At 44.1% G+C, this 16,353-nt stretch overlaps 1 protein-coding gene across 1 annotated transcript in view; it reads left to right on the plus strand.

Annotated features, from left to right (window-relative positions):
- Positions 1-4,799: 4,799 nt before the first annotated feature.
- The window catches only part of LOC129751232 (E3 ubiquitin-protein ligase rnf168-like), a 30,488-nt gene continuing 18,934 nt past the window's right edge, over positions 4,800-16,353 (plus strand). Inside the window, exon 1 of the mRNA XM_055746606.1 lies at positions 4,800-5,753. Within this exon, the coding sequence (XP_055602581.1) occupies positions 5,273-5,753 (481 nt within the window). The 5' untranslated portion in view covers positions 4,800-5,272. The remainder of the gene's footprint in view (positions 5,754-16,353) is intronic.

The raw sequence follows: 16,353 nt of genomic DNA on the forward strand, positions 1-16,353 counted from the left end.
TTACGGTGATTTTTACTTTCGCTGGGCAGAGTTTACCTACTCACATCGAGTTAAATAGAGTGCTTTATGCTGTTAAGCAATACATTTATCCTGTCCGCCAGTGTGGTAACTGCTGGCGCTTGGGACATGACAAAAAAGGATGCAAGAGTGCTAAACGCTGTAATCAATGCTTGGAGCAAGTGGGCGGCGAAGATCATGCGTGTGAAAATAGTGAGCCAAAGTGCGTTAACTGTTTAGGCACCCATCGGGCCAATGATCACAAGCTATGTCCGAAAATAATTCAAAAAAAGAAAACCGATAAAGAGCGGCGTGACACTTTTTCACAAGGACGTGTCGATTGGTTTTGTGGAACAAATTCTAACGATTCATCAAACACACTACCTGTCATCTCTCAACCAACAACAAACTCCACCGTGGCAGTAGCTTGCCAAACAAATAATGTTGACAAGAATGGATCTAATCCTTCCAGCAAACGTCGTTATAATGTCGATTCGGACGATGAGCTTCCCCAACTTGAAGTTAACATTTCTGACGGGGTTTGCGATTCGATCCGATCGACGATTGAATCTACTGAGGTCATCGATATCGTTGCAGATGCTCTGGAAGTTCCTGAGGAAGATATTGAAACTCGACAAAAAATCCAACAAATGGTTTTGGAGAGAATTTCGGATGTTGTTAGTGATAAAATGAAAGGCTATTTTGCTAATCTCAGATTATGAAAAAGACCACACCAAGCACTTTAACAACCACCGTTCCTCTGCAATGTCTACAATGGAATTGTAGAGGGATAAATAGTAAACGCTCATCCTTAATCCAGCTCATAAATACACACAATATCAATATTTCGCTTTTGAGTGAAACACATCTCGACAGTCACACAAACTTTAGTCTACCGCAGCACACCATGTTTCGTAAAGATCACAGACGAAACTCGATGGGCGTAGCCATCGCGATTCGTTCAGAACTAAATCCCGTAGCATTTCCTATTGCACTGTCAGCGGATATTCAAGCCGTTGCCTGCCAGATCAAATACATCTCCGGGTTGATCACCATTGTATCTGTGTACATACACCCGCAAGCCAACATATCGCAGACTCAGTTTGAAAATTTTTTATCAACCGTTCCGAAACCGTGCATCATTGGAGGAGACTTTAACGCAAAACATCACCTATGGGGAAGCGAGCATGGAAACATACGTGGAGACCGTCTTCATCAAGCCATCGAAACATCTCATCTCGTCATTCTCAACAACGGTCAGCCAACTAGGTTTGATGTAAACCGGTCGTGGGGCGCAATTGATATCACGCTGGTTTCTTCGAGCCTTAGTTTGTGCTTCGACTGGGAGGTTTTGGATTCACCAAATGGAAGCGATCATTTTCCGATAGTTTTTCATTCGAGTACTACATGCGCGATGAAATTCTACTCTGGAATCAATGTTCGGAAAATCGACTGGGAACGTTTTGCCGGAAGCCTCGAGGAATCATTCGTCGAAAATGGAGAACCGGATAGCTTTGATGTCTTCTTTGAGCTGATTTGGCAAGCACTGCGCAGATCCTGCCCATCAGTAAACTCGAACCACACCCGCCGAATACCGCAACCCTATTGGGACGAAGAGCTAACAGAAGCGAAGAAAGCCACCAGAGTTGCTTTCCGCGCTTGGAAACGGGAGCTGTCAACCGAAGCTTACGAAGGGTACGCTAATACAGAACGAAGGTTCAGAAATTTGGTACGCGAGAAGAAGAGGAAAAGTTGGCAACATTTTTGTGATAGCTGTGATAGTTCTACGTCCCTCACAACCTTATGGAGGATGGCCAGAAGGTTTAAAGGGCGCGGAGAGCCATCAAAAAACATCAGAATTTCGGACAATTTGGCCAACGATGTTTTGGACAAGTTGGCTCCCTCATCTGCCAAAAATCCACCCCCGGTTTTTCTACAATGTTCTTGTTGCTCTCAAACTGGTTTTCCATTCTCAGTATCGGATATTCAAGCTGTTTTGAAAACCGGTAAAGATTCGGCTCCTGGTTTGGATGGTGTTCCATATTCCGTCATAAATCGTCTCCCATGGGCGGCGCTTAGTCAGTTGCGAAAAATCTATTGCCAAATTTTTGCTTCAGGAAGAATTCCGGAAAGCTGGAAAACCTATAAAATTGTACCGATTCCTAAAAATGGCCATGATCCGATTTCTCCTTCTGCTGTTCGTCCAATCGCGTTAGCTTCATGTTTTCGCAAAGTGTATGAACTCATAATCAAAGGTCGACTAGAACATTTCATCGAAAACAACAACCTGTTCCCTTCAGCTATCAACGGTTTTAGGAAAGGACGAGGAACAATGGATGCGTTGTTTCCACTGATTAACGAAGCTTCCTTAGCTTTGAAAAGAAGAGAGCATGTGGTGATATGTAGCCTCGATATCAAAGCCGCCTACGACAACGTGGAAATTAATGTTCTGGTCCGCGAATTACGCTCATTAACAGTCCCTGAATGTCTAGTAAAAAGTATCTTCCATCTGTTTGAAGAAAGGAATTTGTGCATTTCGAGTGGATTAGATTCAATATCTAGGACAACGTGGAAAGGCCTTCCTCAGGGATCTCCACTAAGTCCGTTATGCTTTAATGTTGTGATCAGTGGATTGATCAACAGTGTCCCTCCTGATGTGATAACCGTAAATTACGCCGATGACACAACAATTGCTGTAAGAGGAACCTCACTGGAGCATAGTTGCGAATCTCTCCAAAGGGCAGTGGATATAGTTGTGGAAAATATTTTCGACCTTGGGTTAGAACTTTCGCCGACGAAATGTAAGTGCCTCCTGATCTCGACACAACAATGCGATAATCCTCCAGAAATAAACATCGGCGGTTGCACTTTGGAATACGTCAGATCCCTGAGGTTACTCGGCATGTACCTCACACGAAATCTGTCGTGGTCGTGTCATATTAGAGAGGTACAGAAACGTACAGCTCCGTATCTTAACTTTTTACGAAGCATATCGGGCCAGTTATGGGGAGCACATCCAGCAGCAATGTTAGTTATTTTTAAGTCATGTGTGAGATCAATATTGGAATACGGTTCCATATTTATGACGGAGTTAACACAAAAAGAAGCCATTATTTTGGATAGACTACAATGGGCAGGAATTCGAATCTGTTTGGGCTCCACAAAAACCACCCACACAGGTTCACTCGAAGTGATGGCTGGTATTATTCCGCTGCAACAAAGAAGAGAACTTGCGGTCATGCGTTTTGTAAATAAAAGAGCATCACTCCTTTCTTGGCATCGACAATATTCCAGACCGATCTTGGACGGTGGCTTAGTGGCTACGGGAATACACCGCGCAACAAGAATGCTAAACGAATTCATTCCACTTGAACAGCCTCTAAATAATCTCCCATGCTACATGTTCAACCGTGAAGTTGTAAGAACAAAAATATCCATTGATCTCACTGTTAAACGGTTATGTTTAGAACACCAGAACTCATCGGCAGCTGATTTGGTGTCAAACTATCTCTTGGAAGTGTATGCCAACGCGAAAATCTTGACAACTGACGGGTCGAAAGATATACACGGCACAGGTTTTGCTGTGGTAAATAACTTTGGAACACCTGCAGAAGGAATCAAACTCGACAGTAAAGCATCCGTTTATATGGCAGAGCTTCTGGCAATCAGGCATGCTGCGAAAATGATCGTAAGTCTTCCTGTTGCTCAGTATATTATTCTAACCGATAGTTTGAGTTGTCTCACGAACCTGCAAAAAATCAACATCAATCAAAAATATCCCGTTGCTTGGTACGATGTAAAAGAATCCATTCTTGAAGGTCAAAGAATGGGGTACGAGATCCATCTGATATGGGTTCCGTCTCACAGAGGTATTCCAATGAACGAGTTGGCAGATCAAGAGGCGAAAAGTGCGTGCATCAATGGTGGTACAGCAGATTATATTTTAACATCATTCGACATCCAGTTTCCGATTCGGCGTACAACAATGCACAAATGGCAAGCAAAATGGAATTCAGGAACTAAAGGACGTTTCTGTCACAGCATCATCTCTAACGTTTCGCTCCAACCATGGTTTAGTAGCTTGGATCTCAACCGCAGACAAATTGTAATCCTTTCCAAATTAATATCAAATCATTCACGACTCCCTGCTCATCTCACTAGGAATGGTATCCTATTGGATGCTACGTGCAGTTGTGGCGAATCCATCGCAGATCCTGATCACATTATCTTCGCATGCAGCAGATTTGAAAATCTTCGTAGACCTATTTGGCGAATTTTAATGAAAAAAGGAATTCCACCCGATATACATTTGATACTGAAAAAGAAAGACATTGAATTATATAAAACGATAGCTAATTTTGTAATTGAATGTGAATTAGACATGTAAGTAGAACAGTAATCAACACTTGGCCGGTTATGTTATAGAGGTAAAGCCAATAAAAAATTAAAAAAAAAAAAAAAAAAAAAAAAACTACTTCACGGAAATCTATTCCATGTAATAAAAAAAAACAAAAAAAAAACAAAATTTCAATTATTTGTCCAACTTAAAAAAAAACGGATCTTTGAAATGGTGTCCAATATTTAAAGAATTATAATTGAAAAGAAAGATATATAGAAATTTACCTGAGTGCTTTCCTTAAATATGTTCTAAGAAATACATTTTTTTATCCTCTGGTTATATAAAATTAAGTAACAGAAACCCAACTAAAAAAAAATTAGCTTGGCTTCGAAACGTTCGAAACACCTTACTATGCGACATGTTTTCGCAACGGCTCGCAGCGCACCACTTTGCAAGCCGCCGCACAGTAGAACATAAAGGAAGTGCCAAGAACCATCGGGGTAGTGCTTTCATTCAAAAATCCTGCATAAAAAAAAGTTTCGTTTCTCTACTCGTATTTTGCGTAAAATTCAATCGCGTACCAGGCAGAAGCGACAACCATCAGTGAATGTAGAAGCTGCCATTTTTCGGTGTGTAAATTTGTTGAATCGGTGTACCAATTTCCGTCAGCCGGGTTAATTAAAGTTACTGAACGTTATTCGGTCGTTCGTGCGAGGATTTATCCGGGAACTGTGCGGATATGATCCGTTCCCCGGTTCGTGTGTAAGGATGTGAATTAGTTTTGCTGGGCTAAGCCAGGGGCGAAAAAAAGGCCTATCAACAAAGAGTGTGTGTGGACCGAAGTCCTTGAGAAAAATTTCCTGCTGCCGGTTTTTTTTTACTGTTGGACGATTTCTGGGCAGGTCTGGAATTTACGTTTATCGATTGAGGGAAGGTATGTCCTCGAAGTTATTGAATTATCCGACGGCCGGATCCAACCCCCATCATCTGGGAGTGGGTGGGTCATCAGGTGCCGGTGGCTCGGCCGGGGGTTCGGTAACCGGATCTGGATCCAGCAGCCGCAGTGGACAGCTCAACTTTGAGAACCTCCAGCTGGACGATATCCTGTGTACCGTGTGCCAATCTGTTCTAGTCGAACCAGTGTTCCTGCCGTGCCAGCATCGGTTCTGTCGGAACTGTCTCAGTGGTACGATCGAGAAAAACAATCTCAATTGTCCTTGTTGCCGAAAACGCTTCGGAACATGGTACCGGAATGCTTCCAGGGTCAATAAGCTGGTCCACCAGCAGCTATGGAGTGCCATCCAGAGCCAGTTCCGTGATTACCTGGAAGATGATGGAGGCGGCGGAGCTGACGGAAGTGGCACCGGAACAAACCGTTGCAATGGGAACGGAAGTGCTGGAAGCTGCTTTGTTCCCCGTAAGTATACTTTTTTTGTCCCATCATCAAAGAATGCATAATATGGAGCTTGCTCGTTTTTTTTTACATTTTTCCACCTGGTTCGCAATCAATGGTTGCGCAGAGAGGGGAAACCGAAAATGGCTTGGTTTGTTTATTTTTTGTTTATCTTTCGGTTGTTCAACTTTATGATTTGTACAAAATCTTTGACATTGCATTTTTTGTCAAGTGGCCTCCCTACTCGGTACATACTTTTTTGCGGTTTGTGCAGAGCTTTGTTTCTTTGGCATTGATTATTCATGATCAGGATAATACAAGGTCATTATAATTTGGGTTTATTTTTGTTTCTGGCTTATGCAGTTTGTTGGTTCCAGGAATACATCTGTCGTTATGCAAACATTAACGGGAACCTTCATGTTCTAATATCTAGGTCAAGGTTCAAACTGTTTTGAAAATTGATGATTATAACATTAATTATAGCACATTCTATAATTAAGTCAGGATGTGTGTGATTTTTTGTCAAATTTGAGATAAACAGATTTTTGGCAACTTAAAACATGTATTAACATACTGTTGAAAATCTAAATTAAAATAATTTCAATATCTGTACCAACTTATTCCTCTCTGACACCAAAGGATTGTTTTTGCATTTACATTTTTGTCATTTTAAAAGTAGGAAATTTAAATAAAAACCAACAAATGTTCCGACTTCTTGAAAATTTTCACTTGATCATGCCAGTTAATCCAATAACACTGTCGTAACCGGTCTAATGGCAATGGAAAAACTAAATATTTAGATGAAACTTTGTCGAAAGATCAATCAACATGAACTACATATTGGGAGTACATGTGAGAACTTCTTAAGCCTATTAGTCCACACTATGTCACCCAAACTGCGATTTTCGTTATGAGACGACTTTATTGTCTGTTGTTGTTGGAAACCTGGAACAGTCTCAGTTACATACTTACTTAGGAGGGCTTACTAAGGCCGTGGTAAAAGACCTCCACTGTTGACGATCTGGAACCAGCATCTTCACTTGGTACCAGTCAAGATTCTTGTCGACAGTTCGGATTTCAGCGCCTAGGCTTCGCCGCCACGAGTTTCTGGGTCTGCCACTCCTTCGATGTCCTTCTTCTGGATTCCAATCAAGCGCCTCCCTGCAAATCTATCGCCCTTTGATGACACCGGCGATGAAGTTCCTCATTTGAGATCCAGTTGCCAGGCCATCAAGCGCGGATGATACTCCGCAAGCAGCAATTTACAAATAACTGCAGTTTTCGCGTCGTCACCGCATATGTGCATCAAGTTTCGCACCCGTACAGCAATAAGGATTTGACGTTTGAGTTGAAGATTCGGATTTTCGTTCGTAAAGAGATCTGGCGTGACCGCCAGATGTTTCGAAGACTCGCAAACGCAAATCGGGCCTTTCTGATCCGAGTTTCGATGTCACCATCAGGCGTAATCTGGCTACCAAGATACTGGAAGCATTCCACTTTCTCAACTTGTTGCCCAGCTACCACAAAATCGGAAGGATACACTGTGTTGATTTCCATCGACTTGGTCTTTCCGACATTGATTTTAAGACCTGCTGCCTTGGAGCTTTCGGTGAGGTCGTCGAGTTTGCTTCTCTTGTTGTTTTGGGCGAGTATATATTGTTGTTTTGGGCGAGTATATAGTATAACATCGTCTGCCAGGTCAAGGTCGTTTAGCTACTCCATTGTCGAAGGATTCCACGGCAATCCTCGGTTTGGTCTACAGTCAATCGATCCCTCTTTTTCTTCTTCATTTTAGGATATTTTGGCCAGAGAATGAAACTCTATAACACCACTTTTCCAGTCAATCGATCCAGTCAAAATCTCATCCATTATGATTAGAAAAAATAACGGTGTTAAGATACATCCCTGTCTCACTCTAGCAGTTACCGAGATTGGTTCGGACAAGACACCATCGTGCAAGACCTTGCACGAAAATGCCTCGTACTGTGCTTCGATGAGATGGACTATTTTCTGGTACTCCGCTTTGCCTTAGAGCATGTTAGCTAATTTCTTATTCTTCATATACATGAGAAGAATCTATGCTGAGAAGGGGACGAGAAGGTTCTCAAACAAAATATGGGGCCACAACAAACTAATTTTCATCATTTTTATGTATTCAGGGTGATCATTTGTTACTCACTTTTTGTCATCGTATGACGTCAGCACATGCACCGTCCGGAGTTCTTGCCTGAACAGGTGAGAAGTGAATCCCGGAGTTCCAGATCAGCTGGGTTCATTTCTGGTGCAGGCTTTCTACGGTTCAGTTCCTCCCAGGTTCCTAGTTGCTGAATGACACCCTTCCAACGGTGTTCGTGATGACTGCTTGCCCGCAATCCGTGCTTCGAACCGGCTCTCCGGTCCCATCTGCTGTTGAATCAGTCGCTCAATGGCCTGGGATGGCCAAGCAAGCGTTGGGTACCGCCCTTCCGAACGCTGCTGGATGATGAAGTGCTTTACCGCGATCCTTTGCTCGAACCGGCACTCCGTTCCGGATGTGGAACCTTCTGCTTAATGGCCTGAGAGGGCCAAGCAAACGTTGGGTACCGCCCTTCCAAACGCTGCTGGATGATGAAGTGCTTTACCGCGATCCTTTGCTCGAACCGGCACTCCGTTCCGGATGTGGAACCTTCTGCTTAATGGCCTGAGAGGGCCAAGCAAACGTTGGGTCCCGCCCTTCCGAACGCTGCTGGATGATGCCGACGAAGGACCAGGGATGGCCAGCCAAGGCACCGGGAACCGGACTTGTTGAAGTTGGTGGAGCGTTCTTACGCCAGGACCAAGCTGTCTTGTCTCACTGGAAGCGACGTCTGATGCCGACACCACCGACCGAAGCTGCTGGGGAAAATAACAAAAAGACAGAGCCACAACAAAGCCCTGCGGATACATCTGTTAGAATTTGCTTCCTTTTTAATGGCTCTCGATTTTCTTACCCTCTATCGGGGCTTGGTTGTGTTGCGTTGCTTCTTCCCAGTTCTACGATTCGACCGCTAAGTTGTGCGCAGGATCTAGGGATAGAAGAGAGAAAGCCTTAGCTCTAGCTGGAATTCCACCTTTTGAGGTTAGACTCACCAGTTGCTTCCGAAAATACGTGGCCTGCTATGAGTGGTCTGCTTTAGGCCAAATGAGCAGCTGCTTGCAGTTTGCAGCAGTTTGTCGAACGAGGGATTCCGCCCAATTCTCCGAAATAACCTGTAGGTATACCGCGTGGAGAATTTATATATTATAATTAGCACGCGCCGCCTAAAATTTTGCATGCAACTCACCGGTTCCTGCTGAAGCTTTGGGTTCCGGAATGAGGAATGTGGATATCCGAATTGAGCCGGATGTTTTCTCCGTCGGACCACGCGGACAGTTGGATGGTGTGGTGTCGGTTTGAGCGACGTGCTGGTCCTTAAGATGCTGTTCCCAGGAAGCAAAAACTCCGCCTATGATACAAGCGGCAGGTGCGAAACGCTGCACGGTGTTTTTGCGGATGACAACACCCTTCGGCAACCTCGATCCAATCGCTGCTCGCCTATACCAGCAGGGGTCACTTCCGTTCGGCAGTGTACCGACAAACACAATTTTCGCCCTCAAAAAGGCCACAACAGGAGATCACGCGCGCACGACTTTTTCCGTTTTTTGGCTCCGCGATGACTTGTCGTTTTTTCTTTTTTCTTCTGCCTCCTACACCGAACGAAATCGCCTTTTGCTTTTTTCGTGCATGACGTACGAGGGGTACCTCGATGGGCATTAAGTATGTACACTGAGAGCAATTTTGCAGAAGATTTCCAGCTTTTAACTTATGATCAAAATAATCCTGAATACATCAACAAAATAACTGTTACAAGCAGCCCAGATGTTTTCGTGGTTCAGTCGGTCAAATGCTTTTTTCGAAATCAACGAATATCAGCAAAAGAGAGTCTTGGAATTTGTTGATTTATCCCAGTATTATTGGTAGCGCATGATCGTCCGGATCGCAATCCAGCTTGTTGCCGTCGGAGTGTAGCGTCGATTTTCTCATGGATCCTGTTCAGGATCACTTTGCAGACTACTTTGAGGGTTGTACAGATCAACGTTATGCCACGCCAGTTACCACATTCTGTCAGGTCTGCTTTCTTCGGAACCTTTATGTTGCGATATCCTTGTGTGGGCGTAGTAAAACACTATTATACAGTTTAAAATTCTACTTGTATATTAAAACTCTAAGGACTACAATAAACGTGTTAACTACTCGAGATCGCAATATAAAAAGGTAAAGATGGAATGACACTTATGTTGAGCTTCCGCCCATCATCGTTGGAGCCGTGACGTCTATCAGGCTGACGGCTGTCAGCGGATGAGTTGGTTGATGACGATGATGACGGGGGGTCCCAACACCTCCCCCTTTTAGAAAAGCTGGTACGGCTCATATCTCACAGGTGGTCTTCGAACCCGCGAAGATGTGCGAGTAGGAACCGGTGGTGCTGGATGTCTTGGTGTACGTCGGCGGGGAGCCTGCGGCTGCGAATCTGTCTGGCGTTGTCCTAGCCCTGTAGGCTCTACCCCCGTTTCCGGTGCTGGCTCACTCAAGCCCCAACTGTCTAGAAGAATACTCAGAGGAACTTGAGGAGCGACAGGTGTTGTTGTTGAATGTTGATCGTCTTCGGAATCATGTCGGGTTCTCATTTGGTTGCAGTGAGAACGAATTAGAGATTTCTTAGAGAGAAGCCACACGTTATACATGACTTTCCCCAAGCGTTCCAGGACGACACCGGCTTCCCAGGTCCAATCGTTGTTGCGGTACACCTTGGCCCAAACGAGACTTTGGATGCTGTAGCTCCTCGCTTTGGTACCATGTTTTTTGTTGAACTGATCTTCTTGGTTGGTTCTTCCTTCTTTGTGGACCTCGGAAGGTGGTCGAAGCAAATCTAGGCTGGTTCGCATTGGTCGGCCCAGCAGAAGTTCTCCAGGCGACTTCCCACTCGGTGCACTCCTGCATGGTGTTGAACGATAGCACAATAAAAACGTATCAATTGCTTCATCTAGTGCCTCTCCCCCGGCGATTATTTTCTTGAGAGATCTTTTAAAGGTGTCTACGAATCTCTCGGCAAGGCCGTTTGACTGTGGATGAAACGGTGCGGTCTTTAGGTGCATAATAGCATTTGTGTCACAAAAATGCTCAAACTGGTAGCTGGTAAATTGTGTGCCGTTATCGGACACAAGGGTTTCCGGGACCCCAAATCTGGCGAAAATTCCGCGGAGCATCCGCAGAGTAGCTGTTGTGGTAATTTCCTTGGTACGAACGATTTCTGGCCACTTCGAGTAAGAGTCGACAAGTACGAGGTAGTAGTACCCGTCAACAGGACCAGCGTAGTCGAGATGAAGCCTCTGCCACGGCTTTTCCGGAGTTGGCCAGGATTCGAGGTCGGTTTTCCGGTCAGTTTTGGCCACACTAGCGCACTCATGGCATGCCCGAACGAGTTTGGCCAATAGACATATTGGCGAGCCACGGAGCGCATTCGCTCGATCCCCGGATGGCCTTTATGTAACTGTTGCAGCACTCGTTTTTGGTTTCCGGTCGGGATGGTCAGTCGTTCTCCACACATTACACAACCAGCGACTACAGAGAGACCTTCACGTCGCTGGAAAAACTGTTGAAGTTTTCCATCGGAGATTCTTGATTGTTTCGGGGGCCATCCGGACTGGATGAACCGAATGACTTGTTGAAGAGTGTTGTCTTTTCCAGTTTCAGATTGGATAACCTTAAACGAAAGTGGGAAATTCGAAAGCGATTGATGGACAACAGTTCTTACCATGTGTTCGAGCTCAAGGCTTGCAATAACATATTCCTCTTCTGGCCGGACGTGTCGATTAATAAGCCGTGATAATATGTCGGCGTGGCCGAAGGAATCTGTTGACACATAGCGTATTTCAAAATCGTAGAGTAATAAAGTCAAGGCCCATCTTTGTAGCCGGTTGGCTGTGTAGACGGGGATGCCTTGCTTGGATCCGAAGATGGAAAGGAGCGGCTTATGATCGGTTTCCAGGATGAAGTGACGACCGTAAATCATCCGGTGGAACCGCGTGACCGCGAAAATTAAAGCCAGGCCCTCCTTTTCAATTTGGCTATAATTGCTTTCGGCCGGGGTGAGGCCACGGGAAACATGGCAAATTGCCTTCACGTTGTCGTCAGGGAAGCGATGAGCAATGCGGGCGCCAATGCCAACATTGGAGGCGTCGGCGGACACAATGATGTCTAGCTTCGGATTGAAATGTGTCAGAAGCAACGGTGACTGCAGAACTTCCCGAAACTTGTCGAAGGAGGTTTGGCAAGCTTTGGACCACTCGAACTTGACACCAGTTTTGAGCAGTTGGTCCATGGGGTACCGTAGGGCACGCATCTCCTTAACATATTTCCCATAATAATTCACCGCACCCAAATAGGAGCGCAGCGATGGGACGTCGTGAGGGGGTGGCATGTTGACTATGGGAGCGATTTTTGCAGGGTCAGGCCGGATACCGTTGCCGTCAAGAATTTGGCCCAGGTACTTAACCTGTGGCATGTAAAAACTACACTTCTCGATTCGGACGGTAAACCCGAATTCTTCCAACCGCTGTAGAAACGAGAAAAGGTTGCGCTGGTGTTCTTCCTCGTTCCTGCCACCCACCAGAATGTCGTCGAGGTACCCGGATGTAGATGATAGGCCTGCTAGCATGGTCTCAACCAGCTGCTGAAACGCACCAGGGGCGGACCGGATGCCTGGCGAGAGCCTTGTGTACCGGAATAAGCCCTTGTGCGTGTTGATGGTGAGTAGCTGCTGGCTTGTCTCGTCCACCGGAACCTGCAGGTAAGCGTCGGATAAGTCGATGTGGCTGAAAATCCGACAGCCAACCATTCTCGCAAAAATGTCGTCCGGAAGAGGCAACGGGTAGTGATTCGGTTCGAGAACGCTGTTGAGGCCGGTCGAGAAATCCGCGCAGATTCGCACGGTTCCATTCGGCTTCCGCACGGCGACAATTGGTGCTGCCCAATCGGAAAAATCGACCTGCTTGATGATTCCCAATTTCTCGAGCCGATGGAGTTCCTCTTCGACGACACTCTCCATACTATAAGCGACCGGGCGTTTCGGTCGGAATACCGGCTTTGAATCACCCTTGAGCACTAGATGGACTGGAGATTTGTTGCACAGGCCCATCTTGTCCGTGAAAACGTTGGGGAACCGTGTTCGCAGGGTAGCCAAGCTCTGAGATGGCGGAACGTCGACCTTGTTGCAGAGAGTGCTGATCGGATTGTCCCACAACCCAAACAAGTCAAGCCAGTCGATGCCGAAAATATCGAGGTTGACGTTAGACGGAGCGATGTAACACCGACCGCCCTTAGTGGTTCCGTTGACTGTGATCTGGCACTGGATCTGTGATACCAGATTGAGCGCCTCTCCGGACGCTGTTTTGGCACTGCAATCTGCTTGCTGGATCTTCGGACGGCCAATTTTGATCCAGGATCGGTGGGAGATGATTGAGATGTCCGATCCTGTGTCTAATTGCAACCGTAATGGTACACTATTCACTTTTACATTCACAAATTTGCGTCCGGTGGTAAGTTGGTTCACACTCAATGTTTTTGTTGATACACTTTTGCTGTTCTTTTTATTCCTCCCGGACACAGATGACGAAACGTTCGAAGAAAAGCACGTACAATATCCTTCGCGGTGTCCCATTTTTCCACACTGTTTGCACTTGTGCTCACGGAAGCGACAGTCTTTGTGATAGTGCATGCCCCCGCAAGACCAGCACGGAGTTCTTGGATGCACATTATTGTTGTTCTTCGGGTGCTGGTTTTGCTTTTTCGGCCACTTTTGACGTGGAATTACGTCTTACGGCAACACTATAGGGGGACAACTTGAAATTCGCGAACGGATCTCGCGTCACGAAAAACGCCTCTTTAACAGACATCTTTGCCGAACATCATTTTGGGTCGGCTATGTGTTGATACACCAATACTAATAAAACGCAAATACAAATTGGTGCGAAAAACACCCGAGCGAAAAAACCCCGACAGTTGATCCAAACTGCACTAGATGCGAAGTTATAAAAGGGCAAGGATTGCGCCGTCCCGGTTTCATAAAATTATTGGCGATTCTCCCCGGTGCACAGTGGTCCAAAAGGGTCTGAAATGGAACTTTATTCCTGGTGCTTTTGTCTTTCATTTTAGCTATTAGATGTCTTCTGAACATTTACTAGTAAGATTGTTTCCCATAACGTGAAAGTATAAAAAATTAGTCACAGCCTACTACGATAAAAATAAAAACACTTACTTTTTTGTTTGAAGAGATAAAGACCAAATTTGTTCTACAAAGTTGTAGATATCATCAAAATATGAAACTTTGTTGAAATAACAAAAGCTTTATCTCTATTCAGTGCAGAGTTATAAAGCTTTTAGTTTAAAACATACTTAAAATTTAAAGTATGTTTTAAACTAAAAGCTTTATAACTCTGCACTGAATAGAGATAAAGATTTTGTTATTTCAACAATGTTTCATATTTTGATGATATCTACAACTTTGTAGAACAAATTTGGTCTTTATCTCTTCAAACAAAAAAGTTAGTGTTTTTATTTTTATCGTAGTAGGCTGTGACTATTTTTTTATACTTTCACGTTATGGGAAACAATCTTACTAGTAAATGTTCTGAAGACATCTAATAGCTAAAATGAAAGACAAAGTCACCAGGAAAAAAGTTCCATTTCAGGCCTGTTTGGACCACTGTGCGGTGGTCGGATGAAGCGACCAAAAAATATGTGTGCGCTGCTGTCTGCTTCCCTAGAGTAGTTGGTGTACCTACACTGCCGGCAAAAAGTTTGGAAACAATTTTTGGAGGCCATATCTCACCAAATCTATGACGCATTGCATATCTTTTCTTCATATGTAATTTACAAAAATATATATTAAGCCCAACAGATTCGCAAGAACTCCTAAGATGACAGCGCTTAAGGCGAAAAAAATTTCAGATTTTTTTGAAATCTTGGTAAAAATGATCGAAAAATAATCAATCTTCACTTGAAGTATTCATGAAGCAGATAGATGGACATAAGTATTCGACACATGCTAACTCATCGCAATTACATTAACTTCAAAAGTTAATCTTTGCATATTTTTTAAGTTAAAAAATTCTAGGAAATGTTCTCTATGAAAGGGCATAAAATTTCCATAAGAGGAAAGATTACGTTAAAACAACAAAAATTTCAACAGAGCATTAAAAGTGTTGGATGTTTATGTCCATCAGTATAAGTGGCTATTTTAAAAGTTTGAAGCACGATGCAATCTATTGCTCAAAATTTAACAAATGTGTTTTGATAAGTATGTTTTCATGTTTTAAAAAAGGGTGATCCCAAACTTTTGGCCGGCAGTGTACTTTAAATTGATCCGGTTGAAAAACCAATGGATCAAAGCAAGCTTTTGTTCGTCGATACTCGCACGTGTGCTCCATCCTTTTTCGTTATTATGCTTTGAACTTTTCCTTCATTTTGCTTGCGCTAAGATATTTTTGGCATATAAAATCAAAATTTGAGAGAATTCGATAAGTTGCTCAGTAACTTTTGAACTAAACAAATGCAAGTTCAACAAGAGCTTGGCTTGCTTAGAGAGTCGGCGCTGGAGCTGGTGCTTATTTGGTTTGCATGTTGCAGTGTTAAGGGGTTAGGGCTGACTAGAAATGACACTGACTATAACAAGAAAAAATGTATAAGTAAAATTAAACAAATTTATTAAGTTTTTGTGAAATTGTAAAAAGATGCCGTAATTCTACGTAAACCTGATATATAACATATATCTGATATCTGATATACAACATCTTAAACTTTTTTTTTCTGGGCCACCACTTTCACTGCTGGAGCCGTTTCCACTAAGACCGTATCTTGTCTGAGGTTCACTAGGCTGTTACACTGTTCGACAACTTGTTGTAACGTTAAGTTCACATTTTCGTTCAGTTTATTTATAAGCCTCATACGGATCTCAGTGTCAACGGTTGATTTCAAGCCACACACAAAAATAAGACACTTGAATTGTTCTTCTTGCAATTCGGTTAGCTTGAAATCAACACAAGCTTTATTCACACGGCAGGAATATGCCAAATAATCTTCACTCTCCTCTTTTGAAGTCTGCAGGCAATTGTAGCGTCTCCGGAACGAAGAGATAGACGCTCCAAACAAAGATTTCAGCTTTTCCACCGTCTCCGCGAATGAAAAGTCCCGAGCGAGCTTAGGTAGTATGAAACTGCTATACCGCTCATGGTCGGGGGGACTCAACTTCCTCAGAAGGAGTCGTACTTTTGCTGCGTCATCTAGCTTGGAAACATCGCGATCAAAAAGATCGATGTATCGCGAAAACCAAGCATCGAAAGTATGTCCGCCTTCCTTGTCGTATGTGAACTCGGCCATATTACTGGAAAGCGAATCCAACACGACTTCGTCACGTGACAGACTTTGGATCGTCTGCTGAGTTGAGACCAATTGTTCCGACATTTTCGTCATGAGACTTTGCTGGTTGGACAAAATCTGCATAATGGCCTCAGTCATGCTCTGCGGCTGCTGGTTGCCCACCGAACCTGGTACCGTAGGAGTTGTCAT

Source organism: Uranotaenia lowii, chromosome 1 (assembly GCF_029784155.1).
Source record: "Uranotaenia lowii strain MFRU-FL chromosome 1, ASM2978415v1, whole genome shotgun sequence".
Classification (NCBI taxonomy): domain Eukaryota; kingdom Metazoa; phylum Arthropoda; class Insecta; order Diptera; family Culicidae; genus Uranotaenia; species Uranotaenia lowii.